Source organism: Sorex fumeus, unplaced genomic scaffold (assembly GCF_029834395.1).
Source record: "Sorex fumeus unplaced genomic scaffold, SorFum_2.1 ptg000110l, whole genome shotgun sequence".
Lineage (NCBI taxonomy): Eukaryota > Metazoa > Chordata > Mammalia > Eulipotyphla > Soricidae > Sorex > Sorex fumeus.
Window position 1 is genome coordinate 2414078 of NW_026606167.1, and position 21941 is coordinate 2436018.

Consider the following 21941-nt stretch of genomic DNA (forward strand, 5'->3'; position numbering starts at 1 on the left):
GAAAACAACAATTTATAGAAACATCTTTACATTTGAATACAATGAACATCCGTAATTTTCAAATTCATTTTTCATTTTAAAGGGAGCTGAAATTCCCTTTCTGGAGTTTAAAGCGACAGAGGTTTCAAAGATTTCTTTGTCCAGACAAGCACCTACTTGCTTCAGTAGGGTCCGCAAGCTTACACGAGAGCACACTGATTCTCAATCCTCCCCTTGCTCTGTGTGACAGGAAAAACTGCAGGCAGAAAAGGTGACACCTGTGAGAGTTTGTGGGTCCTTCATGCATCTAGAGACACCTGTGGGAGTTAGTGAGCCCTTCCTGCACATAAAGAGACACCTGTGGGAGTTAGTGAGTCCTTCCTGCACATAAAGAGACACCTGTGGGAGTTAGTGAGTCCTTCCTGCATATAAAGAGACACCTGTGGGAGTTTGTGAGCCTTTGCTGCATATAAAGTTGAACCTAAATGACCTAAAGGCTTGATGACTTCTGCTAACATCAACATCAATGAAGTTCCAACCCAGGCAGAGTTCAGGAGGAAAAGACACATCTGGCTTCTGATAGATTTTGTAAAATTTTCCATGATTTTCCAAGACATTTATCTCTGAAAAACCACCAACCGTAATAGATTTAACTTGTGGAAGTAACATAATTTATTATGTTATAGGGCTATGATAATGATATTTATTGACACACTTTTTACGATAACAAATAACTTTCACCAACGTCTTTTTAATATAGGGTGGAAGAACAAATCACTCTTAGGCTATCCATGTGATGAAAGCTATTTTCATATTGCTAAGATGCTATTTGTCTTTTTTGCATGCACCCGTGTGTGAGTGGGGTGTGGTGCTAGGACAGAACCCAGTTCTTACACATACAAGGCAAGCTGCACCACTGCTCTTTTATTCCCATTCTCATCAGAATGCAGGGGACTTTTTTCTAGAGGTTACATGACACAGCATCAGAGCCCTGCCTGAGAGCTAATGGAAATGACGTTTACCCACGAATGTTTCATTTTATTCCAATGTTATTTTTTTTTTTTTTTGCTTTTTGGGTCACACCCAGTGATGCTCAGGGATTACTCTTGGCTCTGCACTCAGGAATTACTCCTGGCGATGCTCAGGGGACCATTTGGGATGATGAGAATCAAACCCCAGTCGGCCGCGTGCAAGGCAAACACCCTACATGCTGTACTATCACTCAGCCCCTCCAATGTTAAATTCTTAGATAGCAAGTACTAACACAAATAATCCACTTAGCCAGGAACTTGAAAACTTTGAATAATGTAAAGAATGAAACATTAACGTTTGAAAAGAATGGAAAGAGATAATATAGGCGTAAACTGGGACAAGCAGCAATATTTCTTGGTCCCATTTTCCTTATTTGACTTCCCACATGAAATTGTGGCCAGTGCTTCACGAGTCAGCTCTGATACTTCAGAAATGTGGAAGCACAGATCTGAGGCTTAGAGGAACAAATGAACCTTCCCAAAGTCACAGAGGCTGAGTGTGGTGGAGGTGGGATTCTCATGGCAGCTTCTCAGCCCTCAGCCAGGCAGTCATCCTGCCACCACACAGACAGCAGCAGAGAGTCAGCTTTGGCTCCAGAGCCAGGAGCAATGCTGTGAGGCTTGTCAGGGGCCAGGCCAGAGCAGATGTTAATGGCTGTTCTCTCCACTGAGGGATTTCTAGGGAATCAGTTGGACTGCAGGATAACCTAATGATTTCCATTGTTTCTCTGGCAGCCGGGCCCCTTGGCATGTCTGGCAGCTGGGCATTAATGAAAAGAACAGGTGCTGTATTTATTGTTTATTTGTTTCTGTTTTGGGGCCACACCCTGTTCAGGGGTCACTCCTGGTTATACACTAAGATATTACTCCTGGCCGTGCCCAGGGGATGACATGGGATGCCAGGGATTGAACCTGGGCTGGCTATGTACAAGGAAAGCATCTTATCCACTGTACTTTGTCTCTAACCCCCAAATTCCCTAATTTCGAAGGTCAACTCTAGGATTTTCTTATTGTCTGGATATATAAACTAACATAATACTATAAAAGACACTCACTTTTAAATAAACTTTGCTTCTTTCCAAAAGAAATTGCCACTTTAATGCTGTTTTCTGTTCATCTGACATTGCAAGAAACTGATTTGCCTGATTAAAAAAACAAAATAGTTAGAATAATAACAATAATTCACCTTGACAACAATCTGAAACTTTAAATTTACTTACAGAATTAAAATTTTATTCCGAGTATTATAGCTCTGTGCTCTTGGTGCAGGAGATATGGCCAGGGAAACGCTTGCCTGAATCTGAAGGGACTGAGGCTTAATCCTCAGTTTCATCAACTGATTTTCACAGTAAAAATAAGTATCAGTTGGGGCTAGAGTGATAGCACAGTGGGTAGGGCGTTTGCCTTGCACACTGCCAACCCGGGTTCAATTCCCAGCATCCCATATGGTCCCCTGAGCACCACCAGGAGTAATTCCTGAGTGCATGAGCCAGGAGTAACCCCTGTGCAACGCCGGTGTGATCCGATCCCCACAATCCCATATGGTCCCTGAAGCAATGCCAGGAGTAACTCCTGAGTTGCAGAACTAGAAGTAACTGAGTAACTCAGCGATCTGGGCATGACCCAAAAAGAAAAAAGGAGTGGGAAATGGGCACTAGTGGATCCTTGTATAATTGAAACCCAAGCACAAAAATGTGTAAGTCTGAAACTGTACCTCATGATGTCTCACTATTAAAAAAATTTTTAATTAAAAAAAAAAAGAAAAAGGAAAAATGAGTGTGAGGACCAGGAGCTAGTTCAAAGGGGTAGAACACATTGACTGTTTTTATTTTTTTTATTTACTTTTTTGGGGGGCACACCCAGCAATGCTCAGAGGTTACTCCTGGCTCTGCTTCAGGAATTACTTCTGGACGTGCATGGGTGGACCATATGGCATGCTGGGGATCAAACCCAGGTTGGCAGAGTGCAAGGCAAATGCCCTACCCACTGTGCTATCACTCTGGCCCCCAATATTGCCTGACTTTAGAAGGCTGATCAGGGGGCCAGAGCCAAACTCTCCTCAAAGTAGGAAAAGCCACCTGGACCGATGAGCATCTCCCATGTGTGGAGCATCTCCCATGCTGTGCTATTGCTCCAGTCCCTGTAGTAAATGTTTAATAATACAGTCTATATTTTGGTGAAGATTAATTCAACTTTTCTACATGTCTTCTTCTTCTCTTTTTTTTTTTTTGCGATTTACCGTGCAACCCAGAGTGTCCTCAGCCACACTTCTGGTGAAACTACAGGAATGGAGGGTCCCTGTGTGATCTGTGAGATCAATCAGCATATCAAAGCTGAGAAAAACAGACTCAAATCCAGAAGAATCTTTGTTGCAAGTGGCACAAACACTGGATGCTTCATTCACTATGTGACCACAGCCTGAACTGGAAGGAAACAAAGGCAGTAATAAAAGCAAAGTGGAAGTGACAATTTGAACTCTAGCAGCTGTGACTTGCTAGTCTAAACTAGTGTTCACAGTGCAGACTGATGAAATAACAAAATAAACAAAATAACCAAAAACTATGAGCTGCTTCCTAAGCAGACTAGTCGCAGTGTTGGTGATTCTCCTGAGATGGGACAGGCCAGTCCTGCCTGCCGTGTCCCTCCCCTTGCTGGGGTGCCTTCCCAGCCTCCTTTTCCTGCTGCAATCCCAGCCTTCACCCTTCCCTTCCAGGGACAGGATTTAGGCCTCGGCACTGACTTACACCCTGTCTCATTCTGCTGCTTGTGACTGAGGCAAGGCCTCGATCTCTCCAGCTCAGAGTTCCGAGGGCAGGAATCCTATCTTGTGCCTTAAAAGCCTGGGTTACAGCCATGCTCAAGGACTAATGTGTAGCAGGTTTGCAGAGAGAACTACTAGGGGAAGCTTGCCTTGCATGCAGTTGATCCGGTTTGATCCCCAGCATCCCATAAGGTGCCCCCAAGCCCCACCAGGAATAATTCCTAAGTGCAGAGTCAGGAGTAACCCCTGAGTGATGCACTCCTTCTGCCCAAAAAGGACTAATGTGTAATAGGTTTTCTGCACAAGAAACTCCAGGCTCGCCATATCCTAAATGACATGGTTGAAAGAATCCCTGGGAGGTAGAGGGATAATACAGTGGGTAGGGCACTTGCCTTGCCTGTGGCTGTGCTGGATTCAATCCCCAGCAACCCACATAGTCCCCTATACCCTGCCAGGAGTGATCCCTAAGTGCAGAGCCAGCAGTAAGCCCTGAGCACATTCAGGTGTGGCCCCAAAATAAAAACAAACAAAAAAAAAGTTAAATAATAAAAGGTAATTATAATCTTTAAATCCAAATAATGTAGCAGGAAAACTAGTATGCATTATATATATATATACATTTGTGTCAAACATACCACTGATGGGACCAGAAAAATAGTATAGCAAGTAGGGCATTTGCTTTGAACCCCAATTGGGGTTCAATCCTCTGCACCCCAAGCCCACTAGCAGAGATCCCTAAGCCAAGAGCCGGAGTAAGACCTGAGCATTGTGGGGTGTGGTCCCAAAATAAAACAAACAAAAAATAACCACTGTTATAACACAAAATAACATAAAATCTTTTGCAGAGGTCAAAATTAATTGATAAAAATAGATTTTACTTATAACAAGATGCTGCTTACCATCTATTTCGAACTACTTTTATGCTTTCATCATCAATGTTCAGTGTAGAAATGTAAGCATAGAGAATACCATAGAAAGGCTCAGTGTTTCCTTGATTCTTCAAAGCTTTCACCTTTAACTGTTCGACTGTATAGACATCAACTATAGTATTTACTAAAGACAAAAAGACATTATTTACACTTCTATATTTTTATCCAAATGGAAAAGTTACAAAGTTCAAATGGAAACACAGTGGTTTAAATAACAAAAATGATTATATTTGCTATGCTAAAATTTATTATGTAGATGGTTATAAAGGCAAGAAAAACAGAAAATATTGAGAAATGGTATTCATTAAAATGAGGACTTTCTGGTCACCAAAAGAACTGTCCATAGTGAAAAGGTAACCAGTAACCACAGGGCAGGAGATGCTGGCATTCAGAGAAGATAAGGGCTCATGCAGAGTATCTAAGAAACTCTCTTAACGTTTTTCTTTTAAATTAATATTTAACAGAAGGCAACTCGATGTTTTTTGTTTGTTTGTTTTTGGCTTTTTGCTTTTTGGGTAACACCCAGCGATGCACAGTGATTACTCCTGGCTCATGCACTCAGGAATTACTCCTGGTGGTGCTCAGGGGACTATATGGGATGCTGGGAATCGGACCCAGGTCGGCCACGTGCAAGGCAAATGCCCTACCCACTGTGCTATTATTGCTCCAGTCCCACAACTTGATGTTTAAATGGGAAAAGACCTGTGAGAATACTTTCATGGCTGTGGCTGGAGACAGCACGGTGGGTAGTGCATCTGGCTTGCCCCGTGAACTTTCCTGCCTGATAGCAGGACGGACTTAGAGAGGCAGAGGAAGTGCACTCAGGAGGGTTTTATCTTTAAAACTCCAAACAGGCCAAACTCATGCCTGGTTCTGCTGACAGGAGAAGTGAGAATCATGTGTGCCTTGGGGAAGGCATGAGAGCTCTCTGGGTACTTGCTCTGATCATGGGGTAAGCTAGGTGGGTATGCATGGGTCAGAGTGAGGGCAGCAGATAGGGAGCTGGTCTTCAACGACTGGGGTACACATATGGCCCCCTACATAAGCAATAATAAAGTTTTGTTTCATAACTTAAGGTGACTTGCAGAATAACTTATTTTGTGTTTAATTCAATTCTTATTCCTTTGAGATGAGTTAGTTGCCACCTGGAATGAAGATGGGTTCCCCTCTAAGGTTCCAGAACATGTTTTGTAGAGTGATCCAAGACACTCCTGTTCCTCCATGTTCTCCCAGGACAGCTGAGCCATCACCTATCATGCAGATGGGTGGCACTGTAAGCCTCTAATTTTCCTTTGGTGGGAGTATGACCCCTAGTATGTGACCTGGGGTTACCCTGGTGGCACTGAAGGAACATGCAGTGCCAGGGTTGAACCCTGGGCCTTCAGCATACAGAGCATTTGCACTGGCCCTTGGAGCAATCTCCTCAGCCTAAAACTACCTTTTTTTAAAAAAAGTGTAATTTAATTTTTATAAAGTTGTTCATGAAAATTTATCACATTCCATATTCTAACATCAATCATTTTACCTTCCACCATTTTACCTTCCCACCACAATTACTTTGAATTTTTTAAATTACCTTTTAAGAGAGGAAATAAAGCAGTTAGAAATAAGTTTATGTCTTCTTTTACTATGTAAAACAAAATTTTATAGCTCTAATTTTTACCCTTTGAAAAATTTCAAGTACTATTTAAAGGTCACTTACAGTTTATGGAATCTTTTAAATAACTGTTCATTTCATCACCTAGAGAATTTATTTCTTTATTTTCTTTTACAAAATTCAGGAGAAATTTAGCTTCAGGTATATCTAAATTAAAAATACATAAGTAAAAAGTAAACAATATACCTTTAAATCATTATGATTGACCCAAAACCCTTTTTAACAGTAAATAATGAAGATATATAAGAATCTTCATTTTAAAAAGAATATAATTGAATAGAATATTACCTGGCCATAGAAAATATTATGGAGTGATCTATTAATATGAAGAGATGTATATGTGACAGAGATGGTTAGCAACTTATAAGACTCTGTAGTATATATTGTACTCTATATAGCACAATACCCTTTGTTTTCTTACTGGTGAAGGAGGGTGTTTGGGGGGCTATGCCCAGCTGTGCTTAGGAATTACTCCTGGTTCTCTGCTCTAGGATCACTCCCGGAGGGTCTTGGAGGACCAAAAGAGATCAAATCTAGGTTGGCCACCCTCAAGGCAAGCATCTTACCTACTGTACTATCTCTCCAGCCCTAGTCTGGCATTTTTTTAATAATCTTGGTTGGGGCTGTAGCTCATTAGTACAGCAAGTACAGCACATGCTTTGCATCAATGAGGCCCTGGGCTTGATACCTGGCACCAAATAAAGAACCATGAGCTGGTTAACTTTTGCCAACAGACACTACTGGGAGTAGGCCCCCAGCACTGTTAAGCGTAGTCCCAAAACAAATTCTCCCAGATCAAAAATGTACACTTCAAGGAAAGAATGAAGATTTTCCATCATTTATATTACTAAATATTACACTAATAAAGGTAAAAGGTAAAGGCCCTCCCGTTGATCGTCGATTTGCTCGAGCGGGCCCAGTAACGTCTCCATTGGAGACTTTGTTGTTACTGTGTCTGGGTTTAGTATTAATACATTATTAAAATAATAATGATATACCTCTCAAAGAAAAGGAACTGCAGGGGCTGGAGAGATAATACAAAGGTCAAGACACTTGCCTTAGTTTTTTCCACTTTTTTGGGTCACACCCAGCAATACAGGTTTTTTTTTCTGGCTCTGCACTCAGGAATTACTCCTGGAAGTGCTCAGGGGACCATATGGGATGCTGGGAATCGAACCCAGGTCGGCCACATGCCAAGCAAACACCCTACCCACTGTGCTATCACTCCAGCCCCGACACCTGCCTTATTAAGCAGCCAACCCAAGGTTTAATCCTGCATACAGCCTGACCCCCACCAGGAGTTCTCCACAATCTCCCTGCCAGCCCTGTTCCACTGTACTGCTCTTGCCTTTAGTGCTGAGGACAGCTGTGGCTGCACTGCGACCCTTCACAAGGGCAGAACTACCCCCTTAGACCTGAGAGGCTGCTGCTTCCTTCTTTCCTTCCCTACAGAGTCATTCCAGTGGTCTTTGTTTTTATTTGCCATACCGGTTAGTGATCAGGGCTGACTCCTGGCTCTGCACTCAGGGTTCACTCCTGTTGGGGCTCAAGGAAACATACAGATTGCTAGGGGTCAAACACAAGTCAGCCAGATGTAAGGCAGGAGGCTACCCTCTGCACTATCTCTCCACATCCCCCAGAGGCCTTCCTGATTCTACCATTTCTTCCTGACTTAATTCCTTATCTGCCCATGCTCTATGGGCTACAGCAACACAGGACCCTGTCTGTCTCTCCCACATGCAGTGCAATCCAGTCTCCCCAAGGGCCATCTTCTCGGGACTAGAGAGGTGGCATGGCTTGCCTTGCCTGCCCAGCTTCCATCCCCAGAACCATACACAGTCCCCTGAGCCCCAGCAGGAGCGATCCCTGAGTGCAGAGCCAGAAGTAAAACTTGAGAAATGATGATTATGGTCCCCAAAACAAAACAAAACAATAATGAGTGTTCTAGGCATTCTTTTCTGGAATCACCTGCATCCCAACATGGGGTGTATAGCACCTTTCTTTTACTGTGTAAGTTTCTCTCTGAAGAAACCCATGTTCTCTATTGAGCATATTTTCTTTTCTCCCCCTTTTAATAAAAGTCCTTTACTTAAAAAAAAAAAGGTCCTATCACCTTGAGACCTTGGTGATAGGAGGGAAACTGGGGACGCTGGTGCTGGGAAATGTACACTGGTGGAGGGATGGGTGTTGGAACACTATATGACTGAAACCTAATTATGAACAGCTTTGTAAAGATCCATCTCACAGTGAATCAATAATAAAATTTTGAAAAGAAAAAAAAAGGTGTCTTGTAGGGCCTGGCGGTAGAGCATTACACTCCATGTGCGCGAGGCTTCAGGGGTAATCCCTGGCACCAAGTAGCCCCCAAACAACAATAATTAAAACAACAACAGGGCCTGAGAAGTATTACGTAGGTCAGATGCTTTTCTTGCATGTGGCAAGCCCTGGCATACCCTGGCACTGCATATGGTCCCCTGAGCCCTGCCAAGGAGGGATTCCTGAGCACAGAGCCAGGAGTTAGTCCTGAGCATCATTGAGTGTGATCTAAAGCAAAAGTGTCATTTTGGTTTTTAATTAAAATTTTTTCCATGGGCTGGAGAGATAGTACGATGGGTAGGGCACTTGCCTTGTATGCGGCAGACCTAGATTCAATCCTCAGCATCCCATAAGGTGCCTGGGTACCTCCAGGAGTAATTCCTGAGCACAGAGCCAGAAGTAATCAGGCATGGCCAAATAAATAAATAAATAAATAAAGGCCCAGGAGTTGTCAGCTGGGAGATTAAAAAAATTATGTTTTCGGGGCTGGAGCAATAGCACAGCGGGTAGGGCGTTTGCCTTGCACATGGCCAACCCAGGTTCGATTCCCAGCATCCCATATGGTCCCCCGAGCACTGCCAGGAGTGATTCCTGAGTGCAAAGCCAGGAGTAAACCTTGAGCATCGCCAGTGTGACCCAAAAAGCAAAAAGCAAAAAATATATATATTTTTTCACATTTGGGGCCAGAGAGATAGTAGAGCTGGTAAGGTACTTGCCTTGCACACAACCAACCCGGGCTCTATCTCCAGCATTCTATATTAGTAATCCCTGAATGCAGAGCCAGGAGTAAATCCTGAGCATCATCAGGTATGGCCCAAATGCCAAAGACATGTCTTAAATATGTGAGGCCTTGAGTTCAACTAATGTCACACAGCACCAAATAAAAGCTACTGATCAAGTCAGGGATGTGACTCACTGGTAGAGCTCTTGCCTTTGAATGTGTGAGGCCCTAGTTTCCATCTTTGGCACTGCATGGTCCACTGGACAATGTTGGAAGCAATCGGTAAGCAACGAGGAAAGAGTGGCTCCTGAGCACTTTGGAGAAAGTGACAGAGGGAGGGAGGGAGGGAAAGACGATCAAAGACAAAGCTTATTCTGTTTTTTTTTTAAATTTTATTTTATTTTTGCTTTTTGGGTCACACCTGGCAATGCTCAGGGGTTGCTCCTGGCTCTGCACTCAGGAATTACTCCTGGCAGTGCTCAGGGGACCATATGGGATGCTGGGAATCGAACCCGGGTCAGCTGCCTGCAAGGCAAATGCCCTACCCACTGTACTATTGCTCCGGCCCCAACAAAGCTTGTTCTAAATTGAGGGTTTTTTCTTTTGGGGGTGCCCTGTGGTGCTGGGGCTAGAATCTGGGCCTCTCAAGTGAAAGCATGTGCTCCAGTGCTCTGGGCCTCTCCCCAGCCCTGCATTTTCATTCTTGAATACACTGTGTAAACATTAGAACATGTGATACAGTCCTTTCCAAAAGATTCAAACATATTTCAGGAAGCTTCTTACCTGGGTTAGTTGTAATAATGGTTTTTGAAATTACAGTTGCTGTCATACAATTCCGAAATTTGTCAAAACTTATTCTTACATCCGCGGCAAATATTACTGTTTGGGGGAAAAACATTTTTTTAAATTATTGCATGGAGGATTAAAAAATGACAAAAATTGAACACAGTAATTGAAGTATATACCTGTTTGCCGTGGTATCCAGCTCTGTGCCAGTAGAATGAATTCATTATCCCAACTACATATGTTTAAACAGAAGTGATAGAAATTAGATATATCAGAAAAGCTGGCAAAATTTATATTATTTACCAAACAAAATATTGTCAGATTGGCAGGGGTTGAAAATGTCCATGAGGTCAGGTTAAGGAAATTGGCCTCTCTGCCTTTTGCAGCTCAATATAGTCTCTTTCACAAGCAAATGTGTATGACAGATGGTTTCTTCAGTGTCACTCAACATGACTCTTATTGATTCTCTTTCTACCATTTGGATCACTCCAAGTTATTTAGGACAAAGTGATTCCAAGTCTAAATTATTATGATAATTATTTTGCAGTGCTAGTATTATATGCTAGTATTTTGCTTGTATTAGTATATGCTAGCATTAATAATGCTATTATTATTATTATTTTATAGTACTAATTATAGTCTATAGTTATCAAGTTATCAAGGAATGCCAAGAGAGAGAGATAACCACAAAAAAACCGTCTTTCTTCGAACACTCTTGAACTTATTCGCCAACGTGGCTTGGCACATGCCTCAGGCAACCACAAGCGAACATCCGAACTGGCAAAACAGTGCAGAGAAGCCATCAAGGATGACCTCAAAAACAGGAGAGCAGCAGTACTGGTAGATGCAGCAGAAGCTGGGAAAAACATTCGTAATGCCCGCCTGTCCTTCACCAACTACAAAACCAAGATGACTGCCCTCCAACATCATGATGGATCTATCACATCTTCCAGAAGGGCAATGGAGAAGATTATTCATGACTTCTACTCAGATCTCTTTAATAGCCACATCCACTTGCCCACATACCACATTCCACATGATGGATATGTCGTTCCCAATGTTCTCCCTTCCGAAATCCAACATGCCATCTCGTCGGTAAAGAAACAAAGAGCACCTGGCCCAGACAAGATCAGACCTGAACACCTGAAGAACTTACCATCAGTACTCATCAATACATTGGCTCGACTCTTCACACGCTACCTGTCTGAATGCAAGGTTCCATCCCAATGGAAAACCAGCAGGACTGTACTACTATACAAGAAAGGAGACATCCACGACATTGGCAACTATCGCCCAATCTGCCTCTTGTCTGTCATCTACAAACTATTCACTCGAGTCATCCTGAATAGGATTAGCAGAACACTAGATGAAGGACAACCATGTGAACAAGCTGGATTCCGAAAAGGATTCAGTACCATCGACCATATCCACACAATAACCAAGCTCATTGAGGTATCTCGGGAGTTCAAGATGCCGCTCTGTCTAACGTTCATTGATTTAAAGAAGGCCTTTGATTCTGTTGAGACGGAAGCGGTCATGGAAGCCCTAGCCAATCAGGGCGTACAAACTCAATACATCAGGATCCTTCGTGAGCTCTATTGCGGATTCACTACCAAAATCTCACCATTCTACAAAGAAGTAATCATCCATATCAAGAGAGGGGTTCGGCAGGGTGATACCATTTCACCAAAACTCTTCAGTGCCACCCTCAAGAACATCATGCAACGACTGGAATGGGAAAGCATGGGAGTGAAGATAGATGGTCGGCAACTACACCACCTCCGCTTTGCTGATGACATCGTTCTAATAACACCAAACATCAGCCAAGCGGCACAAATGCTGAACGACTTTGACCGTGAATGTGGAAAGGTCGGACTACAGCTGAATCTTACGAAGACAATGTTTATGAGAAACAGCCTTGTTCCTGACGCTCCATTCACTCTCAACGGAACCACCATCTCCGAATGCAACAGTTATATATACCTAGGTCGAGAAATCAACATGATGAATGACCTGGCACCTGAGTTGCGCAGGAGGAAGAGAGCGGCTTGGAATGCCTTCAAGAGCATTGAAGAAATAACTAAAAGGACAAAGAACCTCCAGCTACGAGCACATCTCTTTGATTCCACTATTCTTCCTGCATTAACATATGCCTCAGAGACCTGGACCCTACGAAAACAGGATGAGAATGCTATTCGGGTCTCTCAAAGAGGAATCGAAAGAACTATGCTTGGAATATCACGATTCACTCAAATGAGAGATAGAATCCGGAGTTCTGATCTTCGTCAACGCTCAAGAATCAGGGACGCTGTCTCATTTGCCAAGACATCAAAAATCAGATGGGCTGGACACGTAATGAGGTTTACAGACAACCGCTGGACTAGAGCCATTACTGATTGGATTCCACGAGACATCAAAAGATCATGTGGACGCCCACCTATAAGATGGTCAGACTTCTTCGTCAAGACCCTAAATGATCGGTTTGAGGCTCTGCATGTTCCTAGAACGAACAGATACCATTGGGCTACGCTAGCACGCAACCGGGATGAATGGAGACGTTACTGGCACCCGCTCGAATAAATCGATGAATAACAGGGATTAAGTGATTAAGTGATATTAAGTGATTAAATTATAGTCTAATTTGCTAGTGCCTGCTGGAGCAACGGGAAGTCTAGTGATCAAGTGATCAAGTACTAATTGTTATTTAAAATAAAATATTTTTTGAATTGTAGAGCACTGAGCCAAATTCCTGGCTTAATCTCTGAAGACTTTAAAGCCACAGAGGTCAGAGGACCCTTAAACTGAGATCACGCTTAGCATGCAGGAGATTAGCACTGTTGGGAGGCACCCCAAGCACAGAATAAGTAGAAGAAGCATCCAAGCACTACTGGATGTGACCTCCCCACCCCCACCCCCCAAAAATGAAAACTTTGAAAACTTTATTTATTTATTTTTTTGCTTTTCGGGTCACACCCAGCGATGCTCAGGGGTTACTCCTGGCTCATGCACTCAGGAATTGCTCCTGGCGGTGCTCAGGGGACCATATGGGGTGCTGGGAATCGAACCTGTGTCGGCCATGTTGGCTGCGTGCAAGGCAAACGCCCTACCCGCTGTGCTATTGCTCCAGCCCCAAACTTTGAAAACTTTAGAATCACTCTTTCTGGTCCCCCAGGGTAAAGTGCTCAGTCTTAATGACTGGAGGCCCTACATCAAGAGCTTCCTTTGGGACCAGGCTTTTGAAACCTGGCTAAGACTTGGTCATGCCCTCCTGAGCCACAGGCTACCATCTTTAACCCACAGCTGCCAGACACATGGGAGACCACAGAACTCAGGCTGTGATGATGCCTACTTAATTATTACTAAGGCCTACCCCACCCAGGGAATTACAGAAGGTCTAATTGTTCCTAATCAACTGCAAAATAGGTGATCCTTCGCCCATCCCAAAGCACTAGAAGGGTCAAAGGGAGTTGTATAATCCCGCCCCTCCACCCCCCACGGCTCTTCCCTAGCCACCTGCATTTGGGGTGGGCCCAGGTCGCTCCCTCCCCAAGCCAGGGCGCCCGGGCCAAGGGGAGATGATGGATCAAAGGAGGGCCAAGCCGGTTGATTGATCAGATGCCATTTATTCCATTCTCCCCACGCGTCTGCCCCAGTCTCTCTGAGCCTCCCATTTTAGTCTCACACTACTCCTCATTCCCATCTCCTCCTGTCTCTCCCACTCATCTCTCCGTGCTCTATCTCACAGTGTGGGCTCTCTCTCTCTCCACGTGCCTGCTCCTGTATTCTTCTTCTACATTCTTCTCTCTCTGTCCCCCTTGCTCTTCTCTGTGGTCCATCTTGCCACCCTGCTCTCTCTCCTCTCTCCCCCCATCTCTCTCAAGCTCTCCTGCCTCTCCAACTCCCCAGCACTCTGGGCTGACACTGCACCCAGTCTGGTAGCCAAATCAACATAAGAAAGCCCTTCCTGGGGCATTCCTTCGTGCCCTACCGAGGTCACGAGTTGCCCCCCAAGAGCTGCTCTCTGGCACAGCCATGGCTCCAGAAGCACAAGGACTTAATGCAGAGCCTGGCAGCTTGCAGCAGAAAAGTGAATGGACTATGTGTTAATCCACGCCACCATGCCTGCCCGAAGGGGAAAGGGTGTTGGTCCCTTCTGCCTTTTTCCCTCTGGAAAAAAAGATGGCAACCACTTGGGAGCTTTGTGGAAAGCCAGGCATGAGCTGGTCGTGATGGGGCAACTAAAACCTCATAGGAAGAGGGGCATTCCTGGTTCGTCCTTCATGCCCTACCGAGGTAACAAGTTGTCCCCCACGAGCAGCTCTCCGGCACGGCCATGGCTCCAGAGCACAGAAACCAATCTCATAATTATCTGACTCTCAGCAGAAATACTTATAGGGTTAATAAGTAAAATACCAGAAATCCAAAATCGTGCGGCCACAATAGCGGCCACACGACATCATTTAGTTCTTGTGACCAGCTGTAGAAAACAAATTATTTCACAATGCCTTTTCAGCATGTCTGATTTGGGGGGTGTAAACTCTAAATAATAATTGTGCATCTTTTGTCTAAACAATGAATCGAGTCAAAGTAGATAGAGTGTTAACTAGAATTCATTTGCCTCACAGGCATTGGGACGGTTGGGGGGGTTATTGGGGTTCTCCGTGGTGAAAAATAAGTATTGGTAAAGGGAAATATGTTTGATATTTGCATGACCGAGACTTAAACCTGAAAGCTTTGTAACTTTTCCCACAGTGATTCAATAAATAAATAAATTTAAAAAAAAAAGAAAGAAAGAAAGCCCTTCCTGAGGGCCCCAGGGCGAAATACCTCCTAAGGTGTTTTTCTCCTTTCCTCAGTCCAATAACTCTATCAACATCTCAATACTAGTTATTTTTGTATGGACACAGTAAGAGATAGCATTGAGTCTTGTAGGGCAGCTCTCCTGGGAACATCTTACCACAGACTCAGACTACAGCGCCCAGGCCAGGTTAATCATTCCTAATCCTGGCAGAGTTCAAATCTAGTTATAACTTTTTGGATCATGACAGCATTTGTCCATGACCAAGCTCTTAACTTATAGTTAAGCATTATGGCACCTTGGCCAGGCCCATCTTGATGCCAAGGTAGCACATAGCTTACCGCTTGCCCTGGTTCCTTCCAGTCCCTCGTCGGGACTCTGCTTTTGGGGGCACCAGGAAGTAAAGGCAGCTGAGGCTTAGGTGAAAGAACAGATGCCCAGGAGGGAAATATCACTGAGAGTCACATTATAAAAGCATAGCATATACTGTCTTCTTGTGTCCATACAAAAAGGACATTACTCTGAATAAACTATGCAAAGGATTTAGGGAGAAGAAAAAACAATACTTACAAGTCAACAAAACACAAAGAAAGAATTTACAAATAAACACAGGAATAGAAGCACTGTGATGGGATCAACCCAATAAACCTGAACTACCTGAGGCTATGCAGGAAGGACAAAACAGTGTTATCCTACAGGAAGTGAGGAGATGCAGTAGCTTTTTCCCCCTGGTAAATTTCTGGGCCAGTGAGACATGATGATGGGTCAGGCACTTACACACAGCTGATCTGGGTTCAATCCCCAACACCACATTTGGTCCCCTAAACCAGAAGTAAGGCCTATATCAGTTGCAAAATAGATTCCCAGGGATGCTGAGTAATTTTTTTCTGAAAAGGGGTAGTCAGCTACTTCAATCTAGAGCCTCTGGCACAGCACACACCCCATGTCCCAACACAGTGGGACCCGTCTAAGGAGTCAAGGGAGGTTACCAGAGCATTGCAAAAGCCGACTCCATCTCATCACAAAGCTTGACTTCACATCTCTGGCCTTTTCTTCGGTCTGAAGTTGTAAAATATTTTGGTTCTCCAACCTCATAGATGAAAAGAAATTGTTATTCTTTTCCTACAGTAATAGAGGCACCTAAATACTTATTAAGTATGTTCACGCAAATAGCACTGCACTGTAGCACTGTCTTCCCATTGTTCACTGATTTGCTGCAGCGGGCATCAGTAACGTCTCCATTGGGAAATTTCTTGTTACTGTTTTTGGCATATCAAATTGGGAAACTTCTTGTTACTGTTTTTGGCATATCAAATATGTCATGGGTAGCTTGCCGGGCTTTGCTGTGAGGGTGGAATATTCTTGGTAGCTTGCCGGGCTCTCTGAGAGGGGCGGAAGAATCAAACCCGAGTCAGCCGCTTGCAAAGCAAACGTCCTACCCGATATGCTATTGCTCTGGCCCCTTATCGTGCAATAAGTATTTACACAAATACTTATTGGTGCAAATACTCAAGGTTTGACTTTCAAATGAGAAATATCAATACTACAATATCACTAACATCTATTTGGTTATTTTAAAGCATCTTTTATCTCTAACGTAAGTATAATTTACTAAAGTCAGGCACACTCTGAGAAACTACACACACATGAACTGCAGAGAGACAGAAAGATGTGCTCTAAGACTGTGGGATTTCCTCAGCAGGGAAAACATGCTCCATGGCAAGCCCTTGTTGGCACCTATGTGACTGCTGGAAGGTAGATCGTGCCTTCTCCAAAGCACAGAAAAGAAGTGGAAGCGCTGTGGAAGCAAACAGGAAAAGGTAGGCCTAGAGAACAGCGCCAACATGAATCTAATTCTCTGATAGCAGACATCAGAGTTATGGCTCGGGTGGAAAAGCTGCTGTACATTTTTCTTCTACTCATCCTGAGTTTGAGAAAATTCTTACTACATTGTAATATAAGGGCATTATATGAAATTGTGGGGAATTTGAGAGATTGTGTAATCTTCAAGTATGATTTAATCTTAGTTCCCTAGAAGCCACTTCTGTTTCTCCCAGAGCGGGGTTTGGAGGTCCTCATAGTACAAGGACCAAACCCAGAGCTCCAGCATAAGAGCATGCACTCCAGTCTTCTGAGCTCTCTCAGCCCATTTCCCCTATTTTGTCAAGACTATCATTCTGCATTATACCAAGTGCTGGGTTAGGATGGTGAATGAGCAGACCAACCTCGGTATTAACTGTGTCAATGGGAATAGTTAGTCATTTAATAATGATTTTAAAAGCAATTAGAAGTTACTAAAAACAGTAACTACAAGCACCAAAGTCCATTTTTGTCATTTTTGTCTTTTGATTATCATTACTCCAGATATTGAGGAACCAGTATCATGCCCCTTTAATTCATGAAACTGGTACCCATGGAGTATGCTTTTCCAGGATTTCCACCAGCATCAAATCCTACTCCCCACATCAGGCACTGTCACCCCTCCCCCACTGAGGACAACCCTGAGAACATCAGCTGCTCCCTTGGTAGATTCTATAGTCATCAAAGAGACCTTCAAATCAATGGACTCACCCTTCTGTCATGCCTTAACACAATGATGAAAGCTCTCTGCAGTGAGATCATTTGTGAGTGCCTGCTATTTAGCATTTAAATTTTGCTACTTCTTGATAAAAAGAATTTTCTTTAGTTAGAAGAGTTACCATTTTAATCCAACTGAATACTAACAGTTCCTACTTTGCAGATAATAGGTAATAGACCTTTCTTCCCACCCTCAATGAAACTATGCATGGCTTGTGGAGATTTCAACTTACTGACTTCACAGCTGCAAGCATGTTGATTATTCTTCCATCAAGACTCTGTCCGTTTGCAACAATATCACCCAGTGAATAATAATCCCTAGACTCTTTAACAGGTAAGTGTATCAAGTAAAGTAACTTGGTGTCCACTTCATAACTGGAACAAACTTTCACCTTTGAGTGATTCTCACTGAGCAATAGTTTATAGTTACTAAATTGAAAACAAAAAAGTTAATATCAAACTCATTGAAAAATATTTCCAGATTCACAATGAAACTATTTTGTTGTACTTTAACCTTTAAAAACTTGGTGTTCTTTTATTTTTAGAAACTATTTTAGGGGACTAAGAGGTGCATTGAAACAATGGTGGAGGGAAGCAGACACTGATATAGGGTGTGGTATTATAAACTGGTATGCATGAAACCCTACCATTAACAATATTGTAAACCGTGATATCTAAAACTTTTTAAAGAAACATTTAGGGCTGAAACAATGGTACACTGGGTAAGGCACTTCCAAGCATGCCAGTTGTAATTCCTGAGTGCAGTCAGGAGTAACCCCTGAGCATAGCCAGGTGTGGCCCTCCACTCCCCCCAATTTCTTTTTTTAATTTCAGAAGTGTTGAGCTGGAGAGATTGTATAGTAGGTACCCACGTTTAATCAACCACATATGGTCAGTCCTGAGTCAGCCAGGAATGATCCCTGAACCCAGAGCCAAGAGTAAGCTTTGAGAACCACCCGGTGTGGTTCCTCGTCCTCTCCCCAAAATTAGAATTGTTAGACAATATTTCAAAATGTTTTTTATCTAAATGTATTTTCATCTAGAAAACATTTTGAGGGGCTGGAGAGATAGTACAGTGGGTCGGGTGCTTGCTTCCTTGAACACAGCCAAGCCAGATTGGATCTTTGGATCCCATATGGTCCCCTGAGTAATTCCCGAGTGCAGAGTCAGAAGTAGCCCCGTGAGCATCACTAGGTGTGGCCAAAAACAAACCAAAAAAAAAGAATATAACTTTAAGGACCAATTTGTACTGAGTTTTAAGCATACTTGTTATTTCATAATCAGATAGTGAATAATTAAACTTTTAATTTTCAAATGAAAGCATAAAAGTAAGCTCTGTTAACATGATACAGAAGATATTAGTAATGGTTATTTGAGCACAAAGATTTTTGTTCTCCATTCTAGAAGTGTATTTACCTAGGAGTTGGAGGACTGAATTTTTCTTCTCTTTCTATTTCCTTTCTTTGAATTAGGGGGTTTTCAATTATCACTAAAATAGAGGGGAAGATATATTATTACAAAATATATAATATGTATAATATATATGTAATAATAAATATAATAATAAAACAAGTGTACATAATAATATTACAATTTTGTTTATTTAAAATAATCACTGACTTTACATTTTTAACAAATAGCATATTTTAATACTCAAATGTATCTACCTAATGTTCTAGCATTCATCAAAGGAATGTTTCTAACTTTAGTGGACTCTGAGAAGAACCTGTTCTTCCTGTTTCCATGGTCCATAGTTCAATTACCTTATTTAGCTAGAAAGATATTATATACAACCCTGGAAGTTAATCATAAAAAACAATGTACGAATAGGTGCTAAGTAGCTGGCGTAGGTTTTTGGCTGCTTGATGCTACCGTATTGGAGGGTAGTTAAACTATCTTCTTAATTTATCCTATCTTTACCCTACTAAGGAAGAGAATTGGTATACACACTTTATTTCTTACAAAAGAAAGAGCTGTTACTACTGATTTAGTGTTGTACTAGAAATACTAACTCACTTATATTCACAACACTGTAAGGGGGTTCAAGGAGGCAGTTCAAGTGGTAGGGCACATGCCCAGCATGTGTGAGATCCTGAGTTCAATCCCCTGGCACCTTCTTTTCAGGGACCGCACCTAGTAATGCTCAGGAGTTAGTCCTGGCTCTGCACTCAGGAATTATTACTAGCAGTGCTCAGGGGACAATATGCAATGCCAGGGATAAAATTCAGGTCAGCTGCATGCAAGGTAAGTGCCGTATACACAATACTATCTCTTTGACCCCAATCCCCAACTACCTTATGTACCTCCTTTCCTGGGTATAGCCCCAGTTTTCCCCAGCATCACCAGGCTCAAACCACAGCATTCAGCTACACAGCACTAGGCCAAACCAAGCAATGGTCTGAGGTGCCTCCCCCAGAGTGTCACCAGATGGGGCCCCTATAAAAATATCTATGGCACAGTAATTCCTAAATAAGGCTCAATAAGGTTAAGGAATTTTCTCATGATGTAAATAGAGGAGGAGATAGGATTTGAGTCCAGATCCATCTGTTTCAAAGTCCTTTATTTTCTTCTTTTGTGGGGAAGGAGGGATCACACCAAGCAATGCTCAGGTTTTACTCCTGGCTGTGTTCAAGGATCACTCCTAATTGTGCTATATATGTGGTACCAAGGATCAAACAGGGTTGAACATGTATAAGGCAAGTGCTTTTGCCCCTGTATTATCTCTCTGTCTCCAGTTGTTGCTTTTATTTTATTTTATTATACTCTACCATTAATAGAGTAGGATTAATAGAGTAGGATGGGTGGATAAAAAAATATTTAGTATCTTAGACTGAAGATAAAGGTATTCTATTAAAAATTCATATATCATCTTTTTCCCAAACCTATTTGGTAGCACTTTTGTATGTTTATGGAAAGATAAATAATGTTAGCAGCAACAGGGATTGATACCAACTTAAGTTTGATATGGTGCTCTAGGGGACCATATGGGATGCAGATAAGGCATTTGCCTTGCACATGGCCGACCCAGATTTGATTCCTTGCATCCCATATGGTTGGTTCCCCAAGATCACCACCAGGAGTGATTCCTGAATGCAGGAGTAATCCCTGAGCGTTGCTGTGTGTGTGACCCCAAGAAACAAAACAAAACAAAACAAAACAAAAACAAAAAAAGAATCAAAGCCAACTTACCACACTCACCCACTCGAAAGCTGTCAGAGAGTGATCTGATATAATCTTCATTGCCCCAGGCAGTTGCATTCACAAAATGTGTTGGTGAGTCTCGGATGGTGAAACTAAAAGTAAATCTCTCTAATCCAATATCTAAGGGGAAACCAATGTTTTTATATTTCAAATGAAAACGTTTTAATTTTAAACAGATATATTTATTTATTTATTTATTTATTTTGCTTTTGGGTCATACCTCATGATGCTCAGGAGTTAGTCCTGTCTCTGCACTCAGGAATCATTTCCTGGCAGTGCTCGAGAGAACATATGGAACTCCCGGGGATCTAACCTGGATCAGCCATGTGCAAGGCAAATGCCTCATCTACTGTATTATTGCTCGGGCTCCCTGAGTCACTTTAGCACTGTAGCACTGTCCTCCCATTGTTCATCGATTTGCTCGAGCGGGTACCAGTAACGTCTCACAACAAATTGTGAGACTTGTTACTGTTTTTGGCATATCAAATACATCATGGGTAGCTTGCCAGGCTTTGCTGTGCGAGCGAGATACTCTCAGTAGCTTGCCGGGCTCTCTGAGAGGGGCAGAGGAATCGAACCCAGGTCGGCTGCATGCAAGGCAAACGCCCTACATGCTGTGCCATCGCTCCAGCCCCACTGAGTCACTTTAAAACAAATAAGTTTGCGAGCAGCTAGGAGATGACTCAAAGTGCTTCGTGTTTTGCCCAGGAGACTAGTAGGTTCAATCTTGGGCACTGCCTGGAATAACCTCCAAGAACAAGCAGGAGCAGGTTCTAAGCACTGCTGGATTTAGGCCCCAAAACAAAACACCAAAAACCAAAACGATGTTGGAACATTATATAACTGAAACCCAATCATGAACAAACTTGTAACTATGTATCGCACTGTGATTCAATTAAAAATTTTTTTAAAAGGGGTTGGAGTAATAGCACAGTGGGTAGGGCATTTGCCTTGCATGCGGCCACATCCGGGTTCAATTCCCAACATCCCATATGGTCCCCTGAGCACCACCAGAAGTAATTTCTGAGTGCAGAGCAAGGAGTAACACCTGTGCATCACTGGGTGTGACCCAAAAAGCAAAAAAAAAAAAAAAAAAAAAATTTAAAACAGTGGGGAGGGGGCAAACCCCCCCTCACCCCCCCCCCCCCCCCCCCCCCCCCCGTTAATCAAATAAATGTGTTATAC

At 42.8% G+C, this 21941-nt stretch overlaps 1 protein-coding gene across 1 annotated transcript in view; it reads right to left on the reverse strand.

Annotated features, from left to right (window-relative positions):
* Nucleotides 1-3: 3 nt before the first annotated feature.
* The window catches only part of MEIOB (meiosis specific with OB-fold), a 28077-nt gene continuing 6139 nt past the window's right edge, over nucleotides 4-21941 (reverse strand). The window contains exons 4-14 of the mRNA XM_056135295.1: nucleotides 20745-20876; nucleotides 18972-19044; nucleotides 17789-17984; nucleotides 15968-16068; nucleotides 10360-10412; nucleotides 10178-10273; nucleotides 6403-6504; nucleotides 4671-4824; nucleotides 3250-3433; nucleotides 2066-2152; nucleotides 4-235 (exon numbers count right to left, since the gene is read on the reverse strand). Coding sequence (XP_055991270.1) covers nucleotides 125-235; nucleotides 2066-2152; nucleotides 3250-3433; nucleotides 4671-4824; nucleotides 6403-6504; nucleotides 10178-10273; nucleotides 10360-10412; nucleotides 15968-16068; nucleotides 17789-17984; nucleotides 18972-19044; nucleotides 20745-20876 — 1289 coding nt within the window. The 3' untranslated portion in view covers nucleotides 4-124. The remainder of the gene's footprint in view (nucleotides 236-2065; nucleotides 2153-3249; nucleotides 3434-4670; nucleotides 4825-6402; nucleotides 6505-10177; nucleotides 10274-10359; nucleotides 10413-15967; nucleotides 16069-17788; nucleotides 17985-18971; nucleotides 19045-20744; nucleotides 20877-21941) is intronic.